The sequence below is a fragment of the Lotus japonicus genome, chromosome 2 (genome assembly GCF_012489685.1).
Source record: "Lotus japonicus ecotype B-129 chromosome 2, LjGifu_v1.2".
In the NCBI taxonomy this organism is placed as follows: domain Eukaryota; kingdom Viridiplantae; phylum Streptophyta; class Magnoliopsida; order Fabales; family Fabaceae; genus Lotus; species Lotus japonicus.
In genome coordinates this window covers 80,123,554-80,138,731 of record NC_080042.1, presented here as the reverse complement: position 1 = coordinate 80,138,731, position 15,178 = coordinate 80,123,554, and the positions used below count along the sequence as shown (strand labels likewise).

At 37.0% G+C, this 15,178-nt stretch overlaps 1 protein-coding gene across 2 annotated transcripts; it reads right to left on the bottom strand.

Annotated features, from left to right (window-relative positions):
• Positions 1 to 697: 697 nt before the first annotated feature.
• On the bottom strand, positions 698 to 2,015 carry LOC130740068 (zinc-finger homeodomain protein 1-like). 2 transcript variants are annotated; one of them, XM_057592564.1, is made up of 2 exons: positions 1,905 to 2,015; positions 698 to 1,825 (listed from the first exon to the last, which is right to left on the bottom strand). In XM_057592564.1, the coding sequence occupies exon 2, from the start codon at positions 1,815 to 1,817 to the stop codon at positions 1,056 to 1,058; it is 762 nt and encodes a 253-aa protein (XP_057448547.1). In that variant the 5' UTR covers positions 1,818 to 1,825; positions 1,905 to 2,015; the 3' UTR covers positions 698 to 1,055. The 2 variants fall into 2 exon arrangements, with proteins under 2 accessions (XP_057448547.1, XP_057448546.1); XM_057592563.1 differs by having other exon boundaries at positions 1,909 to 2,015.
• Between the last annotated feature and the right edge of the window lie 13,163 nt (positions 2,016 to 15,178).

Below are 15,178 nucleotides of genomic sequence, written 5' to 3'. Positions count from 1 at the left end.
ATGATGAAAAACCCATGACTGATTGATGCAAACACCCATCTCCTCCATAATGAATTGAAATATAACAAAGTTATGAAAATGAAAGTATTGTCAATATCTCGTTTAAGAAAATGTTAAATAACCAGAAAATTAAAGAAATTCAAAGATACATTCAACATCATAAAATGAGTAATTGTAAATCTTCTATGATTAATAAAGATAAAAGGAAATTTACGAAGTTAATAAGAATATGAGGGTGAAAGAAAACAAAGGCTTCAAAGAATGGTTTGAAGTAGCCAGCCACATTGGTATGTCTTTTAGCTGAAGAAGTAAACTAAAAAGAGAGACCCAGAGACAAGCAAAGACGTATAGAAAGACATGGAAAACGGAAAATGCAGGTGATATATCGAGAAGGCAGTGAGTGATGCTATCGAGAAATGAAAGTTGCTTCTTTCCAACAACTGTCTTAGGAGTTAGGATAGGTAGAGTATCAGTATAGAGAAACAAAACTATAGGTCATCTATTTCTAGCTTCATCGTCATCAGTCATCACCTTCAGAAGCTACAAACCAATGCCTCATTTGACATCCCTCTAGCTCATACTCATCTATGCCAAAAACGTTACAACTGCATTCACCCTCCACCATTGCACAACATCAATCATTACTGCAAAATTAAATGCTACTACTAGAACATGTGCAACAACAACAACAAAAAACTGATAATCAAAGTCTGATTTTGGTACCATACTTAAATAAAATAAAATTAGTTCATCAACACTAATGTCCTCTAATTGAAGCATCCTCACCTACATTGACACAATCAGCATGATAGCCACAACCTTTAAAGGAGAAGAATAAAAAAGAAAGAAACCCTAATGAATTACCCACCATTGAACTTAATTAAACTAATACTTAACCAATATACATTACCCTTAGATAATGAGAGAAATTAAAGTTAATTAATCCTGTCAACACTTGATGCAGCTGAATAGCACAAAACAGGAGGATGGATCATAAGAGTGAGAGTAAGAAACAAAGAAGCACAACCCCAATTTTTTTTGTGGGTTTGATTTTTCTAGGGCTTCTTACCAAGAGTGTGCTTGTTGTTATGCATCCAAACCTTGAGAACATGACGCTTGACACCAGTTTCATTACAGAAATCCTGGACCACACCTTCATCATGCTTCTGAATCCTCCAACCCAATCTCTCCGCCAAATCCAGCATCTTATCCCTCTGTTCCTGTGTGAACTTGGTCCTGAACCTCTTCTTTGAAGATCCCCCACCTGCACTCAGGTTCGAAATATCCTCCTGATCCTCCCGGGGCCCACCACCACCGGAGATCGACGGCAGCGCCAGCGTACCCGCACCCACCCTGTGCTGCCCCGACATATGTAAATACCCCGCCGGACCCCGGCCATAGTACGCCTGGAACTGCGGCGGCGGAGGTGGAACATGGGGGAGGTGAGTCAGCAGAAACTGTCCACCGTCTCCAGGGGAGTTGGACGAGTCATTCTCCCGGCGGTGGAAGTTGCGGTGGCAGTTGCAGGCGGCGCATTTAAGCGCATCCAGCGTGCCTTCACTCCCCGCCGGCATAAACTCGCCACAACCATCAAGTGCGTGGCCGCCGATGCCAACAGCGTGGTTCTTCAGGCACTCCCTGTATCTCCCCTTGGCGGCGCCGTTGTTGCTGCTGTTGTTTCTGAGAGGGTGAGCCATGATGGGTTCTGCACCGCCACCTGGCATCTTAACTCGGGAAGGGTGAGTGAGTGAGTCGTAGCTCGGTGCTGTGGCCATACAGAGCTCTTCCTCTTGCTCCTCTTGATCTTCAAACTCCATTTCTGTCTCTGCAGTAGGAAGTAACTACAATATTATATAGTGATCTAACAGGAAATTTGAAGGTGAAGAGAATCAAGGTGCTCTTACATACACTCTTTCTCTCTCTGCTTGTTCTCACTGTTGTTGAAGCTGTGCTTTCTTTGTCGAAAGGTGTGGCTTCATATAACTTTTTTGCGGTTCTCTGTTTTCTGAAGTGTCATCATCTCTCACTCTTTCTCTGGATTTATGTTTGGTTTATGGATGACCGGCTACCGGGTATATCCGGTGAGGCGGTAAATATGGGGTTTTCACCCACGGGAGATGAATGTGGTAAATTTGGGAGTGTGAAAAGTTTTCACTTTCGGGGACAGGGGTACTCTGACCTGGGAGCAGCAGAAGCATGAGCCTAGCAGCAGCAGCACGAATCATAAAAAAGAAAAGAAAAATTTAATTCTGTGATTTTTTTGTTGAAACAAACTTTACTATTTGCACGCTTACTACAGTATTTCACTTTTTCCACTTCTTCTAAGAGAAAGATAAATAGATAGAATGTGTAATTTTTTTAATAAAGTTTAATTCATATCTCTAAACACCTCCACTTAGTTTAAATAAGAAATGGAAAATAAGATGTGTGATCATGTGATGTGTCAGTGACGGATTCAGAAAGTTTGAGTCGTGGGAGCAATTTACATCTACATATAAATAAGTCGTGGGGCAAATAATACATATAGTAGTAAGAAAATAATTTTTTTTATAAGACAAATAATACAAACAACACATACTATTAAGTAAATATCAAAAAGTTTATGGGGGCACTTGACCCCATACCCTATAAGGTACATCCGTCACTGGATGTGACAGGAAAAGATAACGAAAATAGAAGAAGTGAAAATAATATGATAGAGTAACTGAAGTGTAAATAAATTATGACTCATTTTTTTATGTCTATAGAAAATATAGTTAAAATAAAGGGTTAATCATCTAATTAGTCCTTGTCTTTGTCTCGCAGTCTGAAATTACTCTCTCCCGAAAAATTTGCAAATTTGGGTCCTCTCGTTTGCAATAAGTCTGGAGCATGTCCTCACCAGAGCCCGGAGCTCCGGCGAGTGATGATTTAGCTAGCTGATTGGGATAAAAATGCTTACGTGGAATAAAAAAAATAACACATCAAAAAAAATTAATTAAATCAAGAAAATTAAATTAACAAATTCCCTTAATCTGAAATTAACCCCCACAAATCAAAATAAACCCCAAAATCAAAATCAACTCCAAAAATCAAAACCAACTATCGAGATTCATCTTCCAATTCCATCTTTTTCTTCCTCATCACCTCCTTCGACTTCAACTTCTTCCTCATCACCACCAACCACTAGCCAACGCCCACCCTCTACCAAAACCCCAACCTCAACGCCCACCCTCTACCAAAATCCCAACCCCCTGCAACCGGAACTCGGACGAAGATCTAGATCTGAGTGCGACGGAGGACAAAGGAAGAAAATGAGAGGGAGAGAGCGCGAGTTTCAGAGTGCGACAGAGGACAATTTGCTCGCTCACCACCATGCACTTTGATTCCTTCGCCATCTTCAACGCAAACCCTAACCTTGTTTCGCATGAGTTAAGCAAGGGGGTTTCGCATGGAAATTTCTTTGCTGATTCCTGGGGGTTCTTGATTATGGGTTGCGGTGGGTGGGCAAGCAGTATCGGCCTTGACTTGAGCTGCTGAACTCGTTGGTGAAGCAGTTGAACTAGTAGCCTTCACACAAACTCTCTCAAATGCAGATCTCGCAATTTCAGAGATCGAAGGCGACAAAGAAGAAAGTGATGGGAACTCTTTCCCTCTCTTTCCACTCCGGTGTGGTAGGCTCTCTAGTAGAAGTCCAAGTCTTACATCCTCTCCTTTACTTCCCGCTGTCTCTCATTCTATCAGGCTCTACTACGGTAGTGTTGCCCTCCCTCGTCCCTGAATCTGTAGGGAAATCAATCTGTCCCTCAGCTACTATAACGAGAACTTTTTACGGTGGGGGGAGGTTATGAGTATTGGATTTTGGGTTGTTGTTGATGATTCCATCTTAACTTTCATGAACTAGGTCAGTTTCAAATTTGCAACTTGCTCTGCCCTCCAAGTGTTTGAGGGAAGTTCTAATCTGGGCATGATGGATGATTTGGTGAAGGTTTCAGTAGCTTCCTAAGCTGTTTGATCTTTGGGTATTTTTGGGTCTTTTGTTTATCTAGTTGCTTGATTTATGGGTTTGTTAAGCTTGTACTAGTTTTGTTCTGCTTGTAATTTAATTCCATGTTCTTTCTCTCCTCTTTTTGTTAAGCTTGTACTGGGTTTTTGGGTTACTGGATTTCTCTTTGTTCACCTATGGCTGGCTCCATTGTATTGCAATTTTGTATAATTTATGAGATTTGAGTGCTTTGGATTCATTTTGTACATGATCTTAATGTTTTTCTGGAAAATTTTTACTGATGTGGGTATGCACAACTCACGACAGCAATTGGCAGGGAAAATTTGTTACTGGGGGGAAACAATTTTTGTTAATTAGATTAGTGTTGGTAAGGTAATTAGGATTAGTTAGTTTTTAGGGTTAATTAGGGTCTGTTAATTACATAAAACTGATTTGTATTTTTTTAAAATTTTTTTTCCTTGACACGTCAGCCTCATTTATCCAGTCAGCATGTCTATTCATCACTCGCCGGAGCTCCGGGCTTCGGCGAGGACCTGCTCCAGATTTATTACAAACGAGAGGACCCAGATTTACAAATTTTCCGGGGAGAGACTAATTTCAGACGACGAGACAAAGATAGGGACCAATTAGATGATTAACCCTAAAATAAAATAGATGTGTGAATGAATGAATCATAAAAAAACTCAAAAAAATATGAGTCTTAACTCATAAGAAGAAATTTTGCTCATTCACACGCGAGTCCTTCTATTAATCTTATCTTCATATATTTTCTCTTACTATTTCAATCTACATTATTTGTTAAATATTTTATTTTTCTCTTATCTATTCTAATCTTTCTTTGGTATGGGTGAAATTTAGGTGTTGTTGATATTTTTCATTGATATCATAAAATTAGTGAATAATATAATGTATGATTAGATACACGTGAAAAACCACTACAAGCTAATACCATGATAGATAGATGCAACTTTCATTAATTTTAGTAGCTAGTTGTCAACCCTTGTTTTTATCATGTTAAAAATTTCTATATCTTTTACTGCTAATAGATATTTAAATGGTTTCACATATACCTATTGAATGCATATATATGCAAAAAGAAATAGACACAAAATTTTAATATAAGTAAATATATGAGAATTGTAACATGAGAGTATCATGATCTGTGTCTCACAATTAGATTGATAGTGCATTAAGATAATAACTACACTCATTTTTTTCTCTATCTCATTTTCGTCCATTTTTTATTCTTCTATTTCTTTATCATATTACTAATATTTTTTTCATTTTTATCTCCTATATCCATATGTCTTTCATGCTAGTGTGAGGGGAATGATGTGAAGTAATCATTTTTCTTTAGATTAATTTTGTTACAAATATAACATAAAATCATTGATCCTCGTAATCAACCGCTTAAACTTTTAAATGAATTGATTTTTGCATTGTATTAGAGCCTCTTTAATACTTGTTGGCCCCATTGTTATATCTTTCATCAAAATTCAAAACCTTAAGTGTTTGAGATAATTGGTATATTTTTCTAGTTCTTAACTCTTTAGGTTTTTGTCTCATCTTTTAAAATCATTTGAATAAGCTATTTTCATTAGCTTTTACTAAAAATCAATTTTCGCATCGCATGACTCCAAAACAAAATGCAGAAAAAACTAATTATCCAGCCCAAGGGAAGAGAAATGGGAAAAGAAACAAAAACTTGGCACGCGCTTACGAAAACGCAAATGACAAACACTGAAACTGAAAGTACGAGTTAATTTTCCAGAGTGCACGCATTCCGGTACCTGAAACGAACTGACATTGGGCGGGACCCACGCAGGGAGGCGCGTGAGGTGGCGCGTTGAATAATCAGTGCTGAGGTAGAAGAGAGACAATGTATGATTGGTAGATACTAGTAGTAGTAGTAGTAGGTTAGGACTTAGCAGTATAGTATGAGTGTTGTAGAGTAGAGCGTAGAGGAGGTGGACAGGGAATTATTACATAGGAAAATCAAATGTAAATTGTCCACATGTTGGTATACGACGTGTGTCCCCTCCGACATGCGTGACCAACTTTTTTGCGTCAACATGCAATTAATTACTCACTTCATTGTCAAACAAATGCGGAGAAAATAAAAAATGGAAGTTCAAGCGGGTATTGGTTAATTTTGGACATTTGGAATTTTGGATAGCAAACAAACGACGTCGTATAAATTATCAATCACAAATATTCATTTTGTTCTTATTTAATATGTATATAATTTATTAATCGTTTAGAAAATGTAGAACACGAATATTAATATGCAATTAATGATTTTTTTGGAAACAATGTGCAATTAATTTTAATTTCATTAACTTGCCGTAAGTAATATTCATTTTCCTTCTTTTATCCTTTAAAATGTGTTATTTGACCTCTCTGAATTTATTATTCTCATAAAAATATTATTTAAAAAATATTAATTAATGTTGTTTTAAAATTCTTAGTAGGCAAATTGAACATATAGACTACTTCTATAATGCTCTAAGTCATCTTTAATCCGTTAACTTATGACCTAGCCCTTGGATCAAATAGAGATCAATCACCCCACGGCATTGTCATGTATATCTTTTTTTTTTTGATTGATGTCATGTATATCCTTTAACCCATAGCTTCAATATTTATTCTCATTATGGTTGTTTCCTTTCCAAATTAAAAACACTATATTAAGAGATATTTCTTCAGTCAAAAAGTGCTTTCGTGAGGATAACTGTTATCACTATAGCTAGATCACAGTCTTTAATTGCATCCGTTGTCGCTTCATATAATTGCAAGCAAATTAAAATAGTAAAGTGTGTAAACTTTCAATCATATCATTGACTCATATAGACTTTAGCCGAAATAAGCAAGTTATTGTCGATAATCACAACACGGGTGTGGGCGGAGGGGCATTCGTTCTAATCCTTTTACATTTATGCAAAGTAACTAATCTGCCAAAAACTGATGCTGCTTTGTGCCATTTCCATATTAGGGAAAACCGATTCTAAAGAACAATATCTTGTTGATCATCAACTTTCCAAACAGTATTCTAGCAATCAAGTAATAAAGCTTACTACAATTTAGTTATTACTTAGAGGAATAATACTCACAGAAGGTTCACAATTCGCATATAAATCGTAGACAATACCAGTTTCTGGAGATTATAATTAAAAGCATTTTTTTGTTTTTGTTTTTTGATACTTAAAAGCATATTTTTTTAACTGGCTGAATTAAAAAGAATGAAATTGCAGGGATTGGTGAAGATAGAGTTCATCATGTGATGCTCCAAAAACAGCCAAAATTAATAGATGGACGCTTGATGACTGATGAGACGTTCTGACACACGCATCCAGAGAGAGTACTCAATCTCTTTGTCGTGTATGGCACCGTGATATTTTAAATTTAATGTTAATTATATTATATGGTTTAATTATTCTGTATTATGATAATATTTATATATATATATATATTATTTAACAAAAAGATTGGTGTTTTTTTTGTAAGTACAAAAAGATTGGTTTAATTCTATGTTTTATAATTACCAAAAACAAAGATCTTATTTGTCAATTTGGGTTAATACAATTGTAAATAGATTCTGATTTAAATTTTACCTCTTTGTAAGTTGAGAGTTTGAATCCGGCGAGTCCATACTTAATTAATGCAAAACACAAGTGGTGCTTCAATATAATAAAAAGTCTCAATTATACAAATGATTATTTTGTGTCATGTTTAATCTCAATTGGTGAAAAACCTACTCAAGGAAATTTCTTGACATTCTTGCCAATGAGTGATCACAATTGATCTCCCCAACATTTTGCTGTTGTCCTTCCTCATAGTTGAAAGGAAACTTACTAATTAGGGAGATCCCATTTGTTAATTTGTTTTTGTAATTCCTTCATGGCAAAAGCTAGTTTTTCAACCAAACCTTTGATTTTCCTAGATTCCATCTATTAAAATTAATATTCATGTCTTAGTCAATTGAGTTCGATAACTAAAATTGAACCCTATAGTACTTTTGTGACATATATAATGCACTTTCTTTTACATGTGTAAATTAAAACGCAACAACTCCCGGCAAATCCAATCAAATTAAAACCAAAGGGAATTAAATCCTTACTAAACCCCCCATCTTTAAAAACATGGGTAGAATAAGACATCAACCGAACTTTTCTGGTCAACAAGTACTCCGGTTATATCATGTTGGCGATTAATTACCTTGCCTCGATCACGATTGATACATTTGAAATTATGGTTGTTAAACGTAATGACCATGTTAGGAGGATCCTGGCTTCTGGTCCTTAAACGTTTTAGGGATATGATGCAAATCGTTTAGGGGCCTTTGTGATCCCCTAAACGTGATGAATGAATCGATCCTAATGAGGAGATTTGCATCACGTTCCTTAAAAGATCCATTCCATACTGTTTCTAAGGGTCCTCTGCCAACAATGACCAGCGTCTCGGACTCTAGGGGTGATTGATCCCCTAATCCTTTTTTCCTCAGGGGGGATGGACTTTGGGTGTCACCTGTTGAGTAATAGTCGCTTGGGTCACAACGACCATCACAGATACTGATAGGTAGTTATCTTAGGAGGGGTATGACTCCTTTGTTTGCCATGATAGAGAACTAGAGATGAATGATAATATAATTTATCGATTCCACAAAGACGACGACAATGTTCTTGAAAGAAATGACTAAACCTGAGTAAGGACGATAATAATGTGGATGCATGCTTTGTGCGATTGCTCCTCTATGAAAGAACCTCATTCTTCTCATATCCGTCAATCAGATGGACGCACTAGGGTGAGTATCTACATAACACTCTAAGCTCAAAGGTTTACTAAAGCAGCATGGATCATTTGAAGACATACATTGACATTTTCAATATTAACTTAGTTTAGAATAATTATCCACCTATGTCAATGTTGACGTTTAACATTTTATTCCGTAACAGATAATATACACACTGGTAAATTTAAGAGAAATACTAGTACTTATTATGTCTACATTTAAAAATGTTCGATCATAATGTTGGTTTAAATACTTTGCACACTAGTGCCCTTAAAATGTTGGTTTCCTTTCTTACAGGTTGCTCCTTTATCATGTTGTGTCAGCTGGCGGGAAACCGCAGATACAAGTACAATATCACAGAACAGATAAAGGAGAAACAAGCAACTTTAATTTTTTTGCATATAAGTACTCAAACAAACAAACCATCGATGGCTGAATCCCTCCCCACTCTTTTTCCAGTTTTCCCTTGCACGCCATAACGACACATGCTTCTCACTTCTCAATTCTCCCCAAAAATGGACACTGATACACACAATATGTAGCTTAGCTTGAATGAAGAATCTCAAGAAATAATTACGAGAGGGAGAAAGAGAGAAAGGGAGGGAATTGCGGAGAAAAGTGAAGTAGATGGTGACAACTCGAGAAAAAAGAACGGGACGACCCAGATTTCCATTTCTATATTCTCTTGCAGCTTTTCTTTCTCTCTCACTACACTGAAAATTGTGGCCCCGTATATATATACTTAACTACTGTTTAAATCAATAAAATGAATAAATTACTACTACACTGCTATTATTTGCTTGGTAAATATTCAGATTCTACAGCTTGTTGAGCTTACAACTCATGACATGGTTCTGGACACATATATACGTCTATACGTTTCAGTGCTTTCCTTTTCGTGTCTGCATATTTTTCACGAAATTGGATTTTTCCATCCTGTATGTCCGTATGCAAACTAGAAAGAAAACACTGAGAAGTGTTAAAATTCATCATGATGAGAGACATGACTCTGATCTGATCCCGTTATCACAGAGCCATAATTAGGACCACTTTTTGACGTGGCATCATATGAGGGACATCTTTGTGTTAATATTGCACTGAAAGAAAGAAAGAAAGGGAGTAATGATCTTCTTCACGATTTGCCATCGTCCCACCACCGTTATTTTTGCATGACATTTCCATGGTTGTTATCTTCGAAGTTCAACCTCTACAACTGCTCTTCATCATTACCATTGTTGATTTGTGGACTTGTGCTAACGTATGTTAATTAAGTGCAAGTGAAAGGAGTTTGATTAAGTCTCTCATGTATCTTATCTTAATTTGGTCATAAGTGGATAATATAGCTATTATGACCCCTCCTTATTCCTATTAATAATTTATCTTCTACTTTCAAAAAAAAAAGCTATTATGACCCCTTTTTTTATCCGGGCCAGTATCCTCTATCGATGATAATAGTAACTAATTCACCTTTTTATTACAAAAACTCATACTAAACAGTGAACAACTAATTATAAAATTGTGTTCCATTTCATAATAAGCAATGATCAAATTCCAAATATCATACATATTTAAGAAGCGATGTGAAACACCACCCGCGACACCTCATGGTTAATATGACCCCATTTGCCTTAAGTGCCTGATCACATCATAGAATATATGAAAAATTAACTCTTTGAATGAACCAAATTAAAGCATCATATTTTGCTATTTTTTACTAATCAGTATCTGTATAGATTTTAATTAAATACCATGAACAAATGGGACAATGTCTAGATGCTTCATTGCTTATGTTTAGTGGAACAGCAAGGGTTAGTTAAATGGGATTTCTAGCTAGGTGTGGCCCTCGCTCTCTATGTGGATATTCTTGTAGTTTGTTTGTTACTTTTGTGTTTGAAAGTGAATTTGATATCTTGGTGAAGACTAAACTCTAAAGATAAGAAAACAATTATATGTTGCTGTATTTGGGCTGACAAATTAAAATGGTCACTCCACTATTGCATCTCCCTGCACCTAAATGTAAGATATTCCCCCTGTGACTATTCACCAGTTCTTGCGTGTAATCACAACCTTCACCCATACCTCTCTGCGCGCATCATCACTATCATGTGTATATTTATGACAATTGCATCATCACGTCCCTATAATATTCAATATTTACTGATCCACATTCCATTTTATTTCATTTATTGTCCTATTTCCATTTTAATTTTTTTCTTATTGTTCCAGAATCAATTTTGAGGTATTAGGCCGACTAAGAATATAAAATAATTTATATTCAATGGAAGGAACTTGGATACAATGTACAATAAGGACCTCATTTCTATAGTAGGTGAATCCTGAACCCTAAATTAATCGAGCTAAGTTACATGATCTCAAGAGTCAAGAGATGGTTGAGGAATATGTTAGCCTAGAGGTCCTGGAGTGCCTGTCAAGGCCTCAAGGGCGCTAGAAAGGAATGCATCCAAACGACTGGCTTATGTTAGCCAAGCGGTCCTTGAGCTGAGCCCTTTGCTTTCCTTTCGATTGCATTTTGTCCCTCCTCTAGTGGGTCAGGTCTGGTTAGGGTCATTTTTGACCCGATTTCAGGTGCACATCGATACACTTATATACATGCATATACATTGTCATTTATATCACTACTTCATATCAAGGGTATAACAGTAATAGAAATATTAACATGTAAAGTCCTGATATAATTTTTTTTTTAACAGCATAGAATGATTAATTTAATAAGCACCCAACATATCATTTTATCCAAGGATGATATGTATACCAAGTTAATTAGGGTCAGTTCATCTCATTCCAACTGACTGGCCCGTGGTGACCCAATACATTTTAGATAGAGTTGAAATTGAAGTGGAACTAATAATTTACTAGGGGTGCATAGGAGTCTGCTCGGTCTTTTAACTCGTCCTGACCCAAGTCTATTAAATCTGTGCTCTATCAGGTTTTATCGGATTTAGGAGATGAATTCGAGTTTAAAAACAGAGTCGGTTGATATTTAGGGTTGAGTAAAAGACGATCACAACATGTTCCAATTCATCCTACAAACGCTCATCACCCACTAGCTTTAAAATATGACAGTGTACGAATTGTGCACAGAGGATTGCAATTCCATACATTAACATCTCCTCGAGACAATTTCATGTAATAGTAAGCAATCTGATATGTATCGATGATGAAATATTGTAGTAGAAATTCATCTCAATATATAGTTAGATTAGAACCTTGTGTCATGTAAAGTTTAGTGCAAATGATCTAATAACTATATCATTTCCTTATAGGATTAAAAAAATATTTTTTTACAAAATGGAAAGTATTTATAATTTGGCTTAAACCACATATTAGTCCTTGTCTTTGTGTCGTCGTATGAGGTAGGTCCCTGCCCGGAACAATTTGTGCAAAAGGTCCTCATCATTGCAAAACGTATGGAGTCAGTCCTCGCCGGAGCCTGAAGCTCAGGCGAGTAATGAAATGGCACGCTTACTGGATTAATGAAGCTTACGTGGATTTTAAAAAAAAATGACACATAAGAAATTTTAATTTAATTAACAAAAATAAAATCAATTAACAAAATTAACCCTAATTAATTAAAAAAACAAATTCCTTCCCCTCTCAATTAACCCTAAATCTAAATCCCCTGTTCTTCAACATCAGAAGTAGAACCCAGAAACACAGACCCAGAAAAACAAGCCAAAGAGGGACAAACCCAGAAGCTGAGAAGTAGTGGTCGTGGCCAAGAAACACAATAGCAGATCACCTCTCACCCTTTTCTCCTTCTCCTTCTCTCATAATTTTACCTTCCATTCTTTTCCCTTCTTTCTCTCTAGTGTTCAAGCAGCAGAACCACACACAGGAAGAACAAAAGTGGCAGCAACAGAGCAGTAGAATTAACCAGAAACTAGGAAAGGGAAACAAAAACTCAGATCGACCCAGATTGAGGAAAACCCCAAATCGTCATGCAAACCACACACATGAAGAACAAGAGATGGCAGCAATGGAGCAGCAGATTTAGGGTTCATCTTCTCCTTTTCTTCCTGCTTCTGCATCTCTTCTCTTTTCTTCTCCTCTCCTGTTGTTCTTCTGCTTCTGCTTCTCTTCTCCTTTTCTCTGCCGACATACGAACAAGTGATGGCAACAATGGAGCTCCACGAGAGATATCACCAGTGGCAACGTCGGTGGTTCTCATGAAGGAAGAAAGGAGGCGACGACGACGGCGAGACCTGAACTTGAAAGAGAGGAGTGTGGCGGCGCGGTTTCATGGGAGAGAGGAGAGACGACAGTGGCGTTGGTGGCTTCAGATCGAAAAGACGACAACGACGGTGATGCGATTCAAAGGAAGATGTGATGGCTGCGGCCCCGTTTCATGTCAGAAAGAGGAATGGTGGGTTCGATGGTGGTTTGGAGAAGTAATGGAGGAGGTGGTTGTGGTAATGGTGGTGGTCGCCGGCTAGAAGAGAGGGGAAGAGTGGTGGTGGTGGCTGGCGGCTATTGGTGTGTTGATGGTGAGCATTGGAGAATGGAGATGGTTGCTAGGGTTTTATGAATTGGGAATTGGTTTAATTTGGAGGAATTAGGATTAGTTTAGGGGGAATTAATATTGTTAATTAGATTAGGATTAAAATTAGTAATAGGTTTTAATTTTTTTAATTATCTGATGTGTATTTGTTTTATTTTTTTTAATAACACGTCAACTTCATTAATCTAGTCAGCGTATCATTTCATCACTCGTCGGAGCTCGGAGCTCCGGCGAGGACTGGCTCCATAAGTCTTCCATTCACGAGGACCTTTTGCACAAATATTTCCGGTCAGGGACTGTTTACACCAAATTTTGGTAAAACAAATAGAGAATCCAAGGATCAATCTGGGACTGGATTCGAGTCCTCTTGGGTTCTTTGGTGAAAATAAATTAAATTTAGTCACTCAAAACTAAAGAGATTTAATAACAAATTAGAAACAAAACGAATACATTCGGTTTAAATGATAAAAGCAATAAATGAATTTTCTAAATCTGAATGATAATAATGAACTATAAGATGCAAAGTGTTACACGAATCCCTACTTTTTCACTCTAACTTGGCTTGTAATCATTGTGATTGATTGTAAGCACTTGAGAATTTTCGAGTAAAGATTGTGAACCCCTATTCTTTCTACAAACCTGCTATTTATAGACTTAAAAATGTAACTGACTTCTAACGGTCAATTGATAAAACCATTACAAGTGTCTTCTGAATATGTCTTCGTCCTACACGTGTCCTTTTTTGCTCCTTACGTGTCTTTCGCGAACTGTCTTCAAAACAACCGGCCTCCCGTAATGGATTCTTCACATCTCGAAAAAATACTTTCCAGCCGAAGTCACTTAGCACTTGGTAAATTTTCTTGAGTCTCCTTACTTTCGACTTCATAGGTCGAAATTATGCAACATAGGTCGAAATTATATAAAATTGTGTAGTCAACAGATGCCCCCCAAAATATCATTTATTCGATCAGAAAAATGATATTTTCGTCTCACATGATTTCGACCCAACACTAAATGTCAGTTTTTTCCTTTTCCATTCCTGACAAAACAAAAGTCTCTTTTAACCTTTAGCAACTTCCACACTCCACTATCATAAATGTCTAATCATGTCAGACACGTCCTTCAAGAGAAACCAAAAGGTAGAAACTGCCATACCCCACTCAGAATTCAAACGGATTGAACTAAATTTCATTGAACAAAGTTTTGGCATCCGGTCTAATCTCAACCGCTCATCTTACCCAGACTTAAGTCTTATAAATAGGTGGAAAAACCTTCCCACTTCTACTTCATCTTCAACCTCTAGCTTTTCTCTCTGAAAAAGAAAAACCCATTTCCAAAACCTTGCAACTCCTTGATATTCCAAAGCTCTACCGGAACCATTTCGGTTTGCGCGAGCTTTCACCATCTTCATCATTGCATCATCATCATCTTCCAGTTCGCCGGCCACCATCATGACTTCCACATCCTCTTCTCAGGTTCCGTCTGCGGTTTCTCTTTTAAAACCCATTGAAGTTGAAGGGAGGACCTTTGTTCCAGAACCTCCCAATGAAGAAGAAAAGATTAAGATCTGGAATTCCCAGGTACTTATTCCCTTCTCCATTGGTGATAAGTTGCATGCATATCTAGGACCTTACCAAACTACTTTCCCAAGAAATGCATCTGCATTCTTTCCTTCACCTTTACCGGATGAGAAAATCTTGGCCTTTAGGGATTCCTACAATCTGTCCTTTTTAGGTGACCCCCCTCGAGCTTTCCGTTCTTCACCTCCAGTGAAAACGAATCCCTATATTGAATGGTTAAACAAAGTCGAGAAAGTGAAAGGGGATTTCTGGAAAACTTTAGGGATTTTTGACATAATCCAATTATCTAGGTCAAAAATTGTCTA

Excerpts from the sequence above, each read along its gene's own strand:
- LOC130740068 (XM_057592564.1), bottom strand. The coding sequence starts at position 1,817 with ATGGAGTTTGAAGATCAAGAGGAGCAAGAGGAAGAGCTCTGTATGGCC.